This window comes from Nematolebias whitei, chromosome 11, assembly GCF_014905685.2.
Source record: "Nematolebias whitei isolate Nwh7 chromosome 11, NemWhi1, whole genome shotgun sequence".
NCBI lineage: Eukaryota > Metazoa > Chordata > Actinopteri > Cyprinodontiformes > Rivulidae > Nematolebias > Nematolebias whitei.
The window spans coordinates 42,734,790-42,746,621 of record NC_056508.1 but is presented as its reverse complement, the minus strand read 5'-3'; the positions used below and the strand labels follow the sequence as shown (position 1 = coordinate 42,746,621).

Sequence of the window (11,832 nt, the reverse complement as noted above, 5' to 3'; positions counted from 1 at the left end):
ATATATATATATATATATATATATATATATATATATATATATATATATATATATCTGTACTGTACATACATACAGTACATACGGTACATATATGGCTTATGTCTTAAAGGGTTAATTTGGGTTTTTTAGAACACAAACCAGAAAATACCACACACACACTTTTTGTGTACAAAAATGTGCACACACACATTTTTTTTGTGTGTACACATTTTTGTACATTGAGGCGGGGGACACCCTGGACAGGTCTCCAGTCCATCACAGGGTCACATAGAGACAAACGAGAAACAACTATTCACTCTCTCACTAGGAACAATTCAGAGTTATCAATCTGTCTAACATGCATGTTTTTGGTATGTGGGAGGAAATTAGAGTACACGGAGAAAACCCAAGCATGCACGGAGAGAACATGCAAACTCATACTTAATACTCATACAAACACATAAAGGCCCACAGGGCAGGATTTGAACTGGAGCGACCAGCTTGCTGAGAGGCAGCAGCTCTATCGACTGTGCCACCATGCTGCCAGAAAAAAAAAAAAAGAGTTAAAAATTGAAAATATAAATGTATGTATTTTTTTGTAAACAGAATTGGCCCAAATGAAGGAGAAATTTCAGTTTGTAGCTATACATAATGTTGACTGCTATCAATTAAACACATTCAAAAAATAACTGGCATTCTTTAAATAAATTAATTTATCTACACACATGACAAAGAGATGTGAACTAAATATATCTAATGCTGAGAAGGGTCAGCTTTTTAGTCATTTTGATCAAGGTATTTTTTATCATTTTTCAACAGCTAAATAAAACAAACAAACATGTATCAATACACCCCTCCCCTCCCTCCCCTTGATACCAGATATGCACGAGAAAAAGAAAAAAACTAAACATGTAACACTACATGTTAAGAGTATATACAAAACTACACATATATTTGATAGTGGGTCATTGGGCTATATACATTCAGCATAATATAATCATGAGTCAAAATCACAGGCTGACATATTCTCAACATAACTAATAAATGGTTGCCATGAAGTGTAGAGTTTTCCAGCGCAACCTCTAGTGGTGAACTTAATCTTTGCCAGATGAATGTGGCTCATTACGTCTTTAATCCAGTGGCCAAATGTTGGAGGTAGCGGGTCCTTCCACTTGATGAGAATAAGTCTTCTGGCCAACAAGGAGGAGTACTCAATCATATGAGATTCTAGTTTATTCAGAGATAGATGAGGGCGAATTACTCCAAACAGTGACATTAGAGGCATAGGGTGAATCGTTTGTCCTGTTATTTGCTTTTTAGTCATTTTGGTAAAAAACTTTGTAAATGGCATTATGTGCAATCTCATGCAATACAGTGAGATCTGGAGAGTGCTCAAACAGTGTGTTGAGGAAAATCCTCACCTACTTCTGCACCAAATATCCACCCACAGCTGTAAAAGTTAGACATCGTTGTGGTCGCTAAGGTAGATCAGCTGTGGCGATCTTAAATCTGGATGCTTCTAAATGGTAATGGGTTGTAGATTGAGCAGCAGTGATTACTTGCTGAAACGTTAATTATGCTCAGTCCAGTGGTAAATTAAATATTTCACTAACACACCAACAGTGTCAACGCTCACTTAATGCCAACGTTTGAAACAAAGATGTTGCACAATGTTGAGTTCTTACAGTACGTGTTATGAATGAGTCTCAGCCACTATTACCAACTACTAATGTAAAATAAAAATAAAAACACTTACCCCTCAGTCAATTCTGACATTGTTTCCTTTTTAATTGACTGCGTATATCAACAGCACAGCACAGAAGCTTAAGGTTAAGTACTCTGGGGAGTCACTTAGTGGATATGTAATAAATCTATAATGTGGGCCAAACCACAAAGTGTAGTAGCCACATGAAATGAGCAGTATTATACCAGTTGTTTCCCATTGATTGCTTGTGCAGCCTTACACACGTGTGTGTGTGTTCTGTAATACTGCTGTCATAATGGTGAAAAATGTCTCAATGAAATGCGATCTGTTGTTAAAACTGACAATAAGTTCATCTGCCTGGAAAACAGGAACTAGACAACGGACTTGACTCGAAAAGATTATGATAAAACATGTTTTGATATTTAAATGCTAACACTAAATAGCAATGTTGACATTGTAGATACTCTAAATACCAGATGTATATTTGGGCCATTGGGCGTTCGGTTAGCATATATCTTAGTTGCTATCTTGGATCCTTATTTACCGTTTCTTTTTACACTTTATATTTTTGCTATTGTTGGATGTAACTGTGACCCTACGTACACAATCTCGCTCCACCTCATGTACCACATGCAATGCAAATGACAATGAAGAACCTTGAATCCTTGAATATTTGATCACATTTCCTGTTGCTTGTAGCATTATTTTCTGCAGGCATATGCAGCTAAAACTCTAAACAGAAACATATTAGGCTGCCTTCTCTGCCAATAAGGTAAAGTAAATAATTTACTGGTGAGAACAGAAAGCACAACTGAAATTGTACATCTAGCAGCATGCACATATAGCTGTACTTCATCACTTTAATGTTTCTGTCATAGGTTCATGTTGCTAAATCTGAACCGGAACATTTTACAGAATTTTATGCATGAAAACTACAGAAATTTCACATCAGTAGCGCTAATTTTAAGAACTTTGGTTTCTAAAAAGGCCCAATTATCTTTGAAATCCTTTACTACCATTGATTAAATACATATAAAATACCTTTGCTCATTCCAAGTACATTTCATTCATAAAATGTATACCTTCGTGCCTCAAAACGGATTTCATGCATCTATTTCTGCTTGCTTTTCTAGTATGCAGAAACCATTAATATGTTAAATATTTTATAATTTATACTATGAAACAGTGGGCAGCACGGTGGCGCAACTGGTAGAGCTGCTGCCTCTCAGCGAGCAGGTCCCTGGTTCAAACCCAGGTCCAGGGGCCTTTCTGGGTGGAGTTTGCATGTTCTCTCCGTGCATGCGTGGGTTTTCTGCGGGTACTCCGGTTTCCTCCCACAGTCCAAAAACATGCATGTTAGGCTGATTGGTAACTCTAAATCGTCCCTAGGTGTGAGTGAGAGAGTGAATGGTTGTTTGTCTCGTTTGTCTCTATGTGGCCCTGTGATGGACTGGAGACCCGTCCAGGGTGTACCCCGCCCTCGCGCAGTGATTGCTGGACATGGGCACCAGCGACCCCCGTGACCCAAAATGGAATAAACGGGTAAAGAAAATGGATGGATGGATGGACTATGAAACAGTAAACTATTTTACTGCATAAATAGGAAAATTGTGATATTAAAGGCAAACTTGATTATGGTAATGCAGACAACAACATGCATTTAAACTTTATTGCTATGTGTTGCTAAAACAAACATGGCAGACGTGTAAGTTTCTGAGTTCTGACAATAAACCAGACTTCAAATAAACCATACCTTTGTATAGTTCAAAAACATACCTAAAACACATTTCATAAAATAAAATATATTTAAAAAATGATCAAAACCAACCAAACGTCATCATGCTGCGGCCTCCGGAGTAAAAACTTGATGTAACCCTGTGTAACATGTGCCAAGGGCAGGCACAAGGTCCCAAGTAATGCGAGCGTTTTAATAGCAGCGCGTTAAAATGGAGCAGCTTTCATTCATGGTTCAAGACACGTAGGATTTCTGTGACCACAGGGACTTCAACAAAGAGAGCTGATGCAACATCGTTTCAAGATTTACCAGCCTTGGATCTCTACAGGTGACATTACAGTCTTCAAACGCTGATGAGGCCAAGATGTGGCGCTCAAAGAAGTGGCTCTTTTTCCTCTCTCGCTGTCTCTCTTGGTCAAGTCTGTTTATTTTACCATGATATTTTAGGAATACATCACTGGTACCATTTTGCAAAACAGAATGAATTATTTTCACAGTAATTGACTGTTGTTGTTGTTGTGTTATGGATACAGTTACTGAAAGTCTAGATCAATCAACCTTTATTTATACAGGTAAATCCCATTGAGCCTCGAGGACTCATTTACAAGAGAGACCTGATAAACTAGAGCTCAGGGGTCGGACATGGAGCAGTATTTTTATTAAATAACTTTGTTTTACAGTTTAAAATCAAATTTTAATTAAAAATGAACACACTGGTGGGCTGAACTGAGCTCACCCGTGGGCCTGATTTGGCCCCCGGGCCACCCGTTGAATAGCCCTGGTCTTAACTTTGCCTTTAAATGCATTAAACGACCCGCTCCCCCCCAACAATGGCTTGAATCGATGCATGCGGTCTGCTTCCTTGCATACCAAAGTATTAGGAATAGATTTTATGTGGTATGTTAGCCCTCTGATTATGCAGTGGGGATGGGACTCAGCTACTACCACAACTAATTTTAGCTCAACATCTGTAGCCTTTTTGCATTTAACCAGACAAATGTCATTACACATCTCTTTTGCATGTGAGGCCGGGCCTTAAGGCGGTCTGCACATGCATGTTTTTAGAGTGTGGGAGGAAACCAGAGTACTCGGAGAAAACACACACAAACTCGAGGAGTGCATGCAAACTGCAGGTCCAAACCTGGGATTTAACCTTTAACCTTTAATCTTGCTGTGAGGAACTGTGCTAACCACTAAGCTGCGATGTCGCTGTAAAACCGACCGAGGTAAAAACTGAATCATATGATTGGCCACATTTTGTTGTGGTGGGTGACCACTCCAAACACATGGACAAGTGGTTTCATCTCGTGTGCACACAGCCACAAGAAACATGTACACTCCCACACTCACTTACCTTTGTGATCTTGGGGTGAGTGCACCTGCTGGTTCCAGATGTAGCATGCATCCATCCTCCACCTTCAGCCACCAGCACTGGCAGGTTGGAGTTTCCTCCTCCAGTGCACTCCTGCCTCAGGGAGCACTTCTTGTCTTGGACGCACCAGCCACACTCAAACCTGGGGTCAGCTTTCAAGCACATCCCACAGCTGTCCCGCAGCGCTCTGCACTTGTACAGGTGGGCTGGTTGAGACAGAGACATGGAGAGAAATTCAAGCTGTGCAGAGGAAACATCTGAAGTGACTGAAGAAGTACCAGGTCCTTTTGAGATATATATATATATATATATATATATATATATATATACACACACACATTTCCCCCTCACTGGGGTATATGGAAGACTCTGAAGGTCACATGTGCAATTCCTTACATTCCTACATTATTTTACGTATTATATGACAAGTTAAAGACCCTTCACTTCAAGTTTCGAAGATAATAATTTGAGCTAAAACATAATTGTTTAATAGTTTTATTGTGCATTATTTATTTATTTTTTGTATTCCAGGGCGATTTAAGAAAAAAATAAATAAAACAATTAAAAATAAAAACTATAGTAGTGAGAAAAGGGAAAATAAGACAAAATGTTTGAATGGATAATTTTTCACAATATTTTCACACATTTCCACAAAACACACAAAAAAAATTAACACTGAACTCTGCATCGTTAAAAACGAGTTATGCACTCAACAAACGTTCATGTGCTCATTCAATGTACACTACTGTTTATATTTTTACTAGCCTTACTATATTGCATATGTAATTTTACCGTTATATCGATAAAGGACTTCATACATATACTGTGTACATTCACTTCATATGTTGCATTTGTCACTTTACTACAAATGTCAGTGTCAGGACCTTCATACTTATATATATACGTTTTATACTTTTTATATTTATACTGCTATACTTACAATTAAGGATAGTATCACACTTATTATTTCAGTTTATGCTAATGTTTATTAAATGTTTATTATTTAATGGTTATTGTTGCACCGGGGGTCTGAGAGTAATGACATTTCAATCCTATGTATGTCCTGTACATGTTGCAGTTTTGACAATAAAGTTGACTTTGACTTGACTTTGATAATTTGTAAAGTTACTGAATTTAGAACATTTTAGACAGTTAATTTATGGAAAGCATTATCAACTGTTGAACAATCTGTAGAACAATTCATTTAAAAAAAAAAAACATCAAGTTTAAAGTGAACCAGTATAAAAAACTATCAAAATGCCAGTGAATTTTACATTTTTATGACCAGTTTAAACTCCTAATGATTTCTACTGCAACATATACCCGAGTTTTAGAGCTCCAAAGAGGGCTAGGTTTTATGATGCATTGTATCGACATGTTGTCGTTCTATATTAATTGTTTTCTTACCGTTATTTACAAATGTTGTTTATGTTGTGCAGCATACCATTAACAAAAATCACTATTACCATTTGAGGTGCACATTGTGAAATATACGGTCATGTTTTTATTTTTATTTTGTTTAAAGATGTCAGAGAATTTACAAAAGAAAAAAAATAGCCATACAACAATAAAGGTGGTTTAATTGCATACGTTTTGACACCATTAAATAATCAGTTCTTCTATTTTGATTTTATTTATTTTATCAGTTAAATAGCATTACTTTCTCAGCAAATATTTTAGATGTTGTAACAGAGGTACTCCTTTTAGTCCACTATCGAGCTTTAAAGTGTGTTTAAATTGATTCTGAGCGACTTCGAAGGAAACAGGAAGTGGCTCGTCAAAAAACTCGAAAATGACTCAACCGCCAATAAAAGAAGCCAGCGAGCTAAATAAAACATAAGAAAACTTTTTCCTTACAATCAAATAATTACTAAATATAATTAGTGTTTGTAATCACAATGTTAAGCATATTTTAAGTTGTGTATATTAGTTTTGAACATTGTAAACAATCAGAAAATGCATTTTTCAGGCGGATTAGCATTAAGCTGGCGGAAGATCTTAGCTGCTTCTATGAGTTTATTCTGAACATTAGCTGAAAGTTAGCAGCTAATTAGCACAATGCTAGCACTTGTTTATTACACACTTTGATATAATGTAGTAAGATTATATGTGGTTTATAATTTATGTGATAATCAGCACAACCCTGGCTGTGATTAGTTAGGATGATTTTCCAAGAATGTCTAAAATGTGTATTTATAAGTTTTGTGTTTATTTGAATGTTATAAAATACTAAATATGTCATTTTTATTTTGTTCACAGTTTAACTGGCTTCGCCGTGTAATTCCCGAGGCAATAAATAACCACAACAACAACAACTGACTAATTTATGTTATTCATAACACTATTAAATATATACATTAGAGAAATATAAGTGGATGTAGAATATTTTGATGAACACAATTATCCAACTAAAAAATCTGGAAGAAAAATAAAATACTGTAGAATTGCTTAAATTTATGTTAATCACCCAACAACACCTGAAACTCAGTGGTTGATTATTACAACTCTGAGGCTCAAACGAGGAGAAAATTCTGTTCCCAATGATAAACAGAAGAGCGAAACGTTACCTGGAGGGATATTAGAGAAATTAATTCAACAGGTAATGCCTTCAACACCAATAGGGAATTGATAATTTGTTGCTTTAAAAATAAATAAACATTTTACCGACTCTGCAGAGTGGAAAAAAAGTCATTAAAAGTGAAAGAAATAATGAATAAATAGATATTTAAATAAATTAAACCTGAAACACCTAAGAAGCTGAAGGGGGGGGGGGGGGATGAAAGGAAGCTGGAGGAAAGGCAGACGCTAACTTTGAGTTGCACTTGTTAACAAACTGCAACAAGAACGGTTGTGCATTTAAGATGATTGTGGCCCCACGAGGCTCGGAGATTCAGAAGAAATAAATAAACCGAGCATAAAAACAGTGAGAAGTTAAGAGGAAACTATAAGGAGATACTTAAAAACAGAAAAGAAGGTTAAAGGATGTGATGCTCTAATTGTTATCAGTAGTTTGTACCTGATCAGCCATGACATCAGTCATGAAGCATAGTCACTCAATCCTAAGGACCATTTGGAGTTACCAGTAACCCGTACATGCATGGTTTTGGTCTGTGGGAAGAAACTGGAGACACCCCCTGACCCCCCAAAAGAACAACAACAAAAAACAACACATGTACAAGATGATAACATGCAAACTACACCCAGAAAGTCCCCAGTGTCATGCAAAAGTGTGGAGGTTTAGTTTAAGCCCGTGGTTCCCAACCCTGGTCCTTGAGGAACACCATCCTGCATATTTCAGTTGTGTCTCTGCTTTAACCACCCGCTTCGAATGTTGTGAGCCATTGAATGGCCGTTATTAGTTGTTATGATCCAGTATAGGATGGACAGTCCGAACACAACCTATGGGGATGATAACTAATAACGACCACTTAATGGGCTAATAACATTTGAAGCCGCTGCTGATTCTCAGTAATCCAGGACATGAAAAATTCAAAAAGTTCAAGACGAAAACAGAGTCCAGTTGTTTTTGTCTTGAACTTTTTTGAATTTGAAGGTGCTGCTTTAACACACCTGATTCTGGGATTTAATTACTTCCTCAACTTCTGCAGGAGCCTGTTAATCCCCCATTCATTCAAATCAGGTGTGTTGGAGCGGAGGAGCAACTAAACCAGGATGGTGTTCCTCAAGGACCAGGGTTGGGAACCACTGGTTTCAGCTAATGTAATATGCTTTCACAACTGTGTGCCATTTTTGAAAATTAAACTTGCCAGTTTATTGTCTTGCAGACTATTAGGCCAGCCTGGCCAGACTTTTGCATCTGTCTCCAGACTTTGTGCTCTGACTATTGTCATGTCTGCTAATGTACTAATTATAAAAACATCACTTCAAAGTTGAATGAACTATACCTTTGAGTACCCGTCAAGAACAAACAGTGGAAAGAGATACGTGCATACAGGAAAACAAAAGCACCAGTAGATGCTTCGTGTAGGTTTTCAGATTTTTGTTTTGTCATTTGGCAATCAGCACCATAATTATCTTAGTTAATGCTACACATCAAACACCTGCCGGCAGGTTTGTTTACTGTCACAGCAGATAAAGAGCTTTAAAGAGAGGTTAAGTGGAAACACAAAAGGAATAACGTAAAATAAAACAGCTCAAGAATCTCCATCCTCCTCAACAGACTGACGGCGGCTGGACTTCAAAGCTTCTTTCGTCTCCATCTGCCTGACTCGGCCCACGGTTCGGCCTAATCTGATTAGCTATGGCTCATCTTAAAAGTAGTGCGACCCTAATTAATCTGGAGCAAATGAATGATTTAATTAACATTAACATCTCTACTTTACACCGGGGCAAAGCCGGGCCAGTGTGTTGCGGCTCTGTCACAAATGGATAATGCAGCTCAAAGCGAGAAGGGGAAAAAAGGATAAACCGAGAGAGGGATTATCAGAGGAGGAGAGGAGGAGGAGATGGTCTTTATGAGATTTTTGTGAGCAAGGACACTTTCATAATGCTTGTTTTTAAAGTATTAGACCTTTAACCTTAAGCATATCAATTAATTTATACAATCACAATCAGAATAGAGAGGTTAAGAAAAAAAAAAGTACTATATATTTTAAATATTTTTAACCATATTAAAAACTATTTAGAATAAATCACATGTGAACTCTGAATTTGTTTTATATTAATAAGAATTCAAAAGTAAGATTTAGAAGCATGTAAGTAATTGTATGAAGTATAAACTCTGAGCTGTGCTGTTCCTGCTTTTCTTTTAGTCCAGTTTAAAGTTTTATTGCACTTTTGTCTTCATTTGTCTGGTTTTACAGCAAATAAGGCAAATTTGAAGTTGGGTAAAAACTCTGGGTTTCCCCAAAATGTGATTTTTTACATACGGAATAATCAGTTTTATGTATTGTTTTATTTGGTATCAAGTTAAACTATACAACAAAAGACAGCTCCATGAAAATCAATATTGGTTATGACCAATATTGATTCAAACGCATGCTCAATGTTCTAGAATTGTGCCGCTCAAGGTGGCTGCATGTTGGAGCAGCTCTGTTACTTTCATTCTGAGATTTTGCTTTTGGAAACTTTAATTCCTCTTTTGCTGAATGCAAAGCACATTTTTTGGATGATTGTTTCCTCTGGTATCAGATGCTGTGCAGCTCAAAGGATTTTTACTGAAACTTTTTTAGTTTTGGACATTTGTTATGATGCGTAACCATGGCAACAAGGCAGTTTTCTACACCCAACAGCAGCTGATTAACATCTCAAACGCTCAAATAATATCTCAACTACAGTGCCAAATCTCAAATGAGTTGAAAAGGATGTTCTGTGGACGCATTCTCATCTACCTGCCAGCTGTACTCGAGTGCCTGACCACTGAGATCCTGGAACTAGCAGGAAACACGGCTCATGACAGCAGAAAGACAGGATTGTTCCTCGGCACCTACAGTTGGCTGTCCGCAGCGACGAGGAGCTCGGCAGACTGCTGGGAGGAGTGGCCATCGCTCTGGGAGGAGTTCTGCCCGGCATTCAGGTGGTTCTACAGCCTGGGGGAACTGAGAGGCCAGCCGAGTCTGGGTGGGCGGATCGGACTGCATTTGCAGCCAGTTTCTTAGGATCCACTGTGGGATGGACCTTAACAAGAGATCCTTCCTGTCTACATCCATCAGCATCTATAACATCTCTTAATGAAATGAGGATAACGAGCTACAACAACAAATAATTTCCCTTTGGGATTAATAAAGTATTTTTGAATCAAATTGATTTGAGTGTTGCATGTGCAAAACAGCTTTAATCGTTTTTTGTCAGTTCTATTCTATTTATTTTTAGTTTGAATCATCAGAAGAAATCAACATAAAGCATCTTTTTGACAGTCGTTTTGGTTGTTTAGCATTAACTTGAGTCAATCATTAAAAAAAACGTACATAAATGTTACAACATAAAGTTGCAACATTGTTCAGCTGGTCTGGGTCCAGCCATTGGATGCATTTATTCTACTGAGATTTTTGCATTAAATATTTGCTTTTGCTCACTACAATGGAAATTTGTCCTTTTGAGTTTGGAAATTAAAGTTTTGCTGGATATTTGAGCGCTGATCTTGTAGAATCAGACTCTCCTCGGACAACCCTGATCAAAGTTTTGACTATGCCATCGCATGCATATGTATTTTCTACGATGCAGCAGTAAGGACAATTAAAGAAAAACATCTGCATAACATTTAAATAAGTCCACAGCAGAACTTACCGACGGCCTGCTGCCGGTGCAGGCATGTACCAGGATGTGCCATCTTTTCTTAGTAAAGCAACTGATTTTCACTGACCAGTACCAATAGATTATTTTGTTTATTCCTGGCTCATCAATGAATGAACTCTTTGATGAATGACCTAAAGACCCCATTAACACGTTCCACCCAACAAATAATTTTAGAACGTACACAGGTAAACACGGTGCTGCCTGAACTTGAGTGCATGTTTATAGTTTTTAATATGTTTCGATCACTTAAAGAAAAAAAACTTTGTTATTGTACAGGTGCTAGTTTTGCTTAAAATTCTTAGCATCTTGAAAGTAAACCGATCATCCATTAAACAACCCCCACACCCACTCACGAGTTGTCAAGTGAACCCACAAAGGCATTGTAGGGTGTCATCAATGTTTTACGGCACCGAGAAAACTTTCTTACAACCACACGTATGTAGTGTCCAATCAAGTTGTGCAGGCTGTTAGGAATAATTTAATTTTTTATATTTTTATTTATTGCACAGTTAAAGCTTAAGCTTTAAGCTTCTGATTGTTCCGTGGGGAAACTTGGGATGTTCTCTGTTTGCTGGACCCGGTTCTGAACTGCGGTCCTTATTTACCATTAAGCTGCTGAACGGACCTGCTAACAAGACCCGATAAGCTGCTAATAGAACCAAACCATGCTGCTGAAAGAACCTCTCTGCTAACCGAATCACACTGTAGATGTATTTCTTTTTTAACTTTGGCACCTTTTTTTAGTATTTTAGTAGGTAAAAAAAATAAAAAAAAAAAAAAAAATAT

General features: G+C 37.4%; 1 protein-coding gene across 1 annotated transcript in view; it reads right to left on the bottom strand.

Annotated features, from left to right (window-relative positions):
- Positions 1-11,832, bottom strand: part of LOC119417330 (plexin-A1) — a 163,650-nt gene that overhangs the window by 18,655 nt on the left and 133,163 nt on the right. Inside the window, exon 11 of the mRNA XM_037684538.1 lies at positions 4,774-4,997. Within this exon, the coding sequence (XP_037540466.1) occupies positions 4,774-4,997 (224 nt within the window). The remainder of the gene's footprint in view (positions 1-4,773; positions 4,998-11,832) is intronic.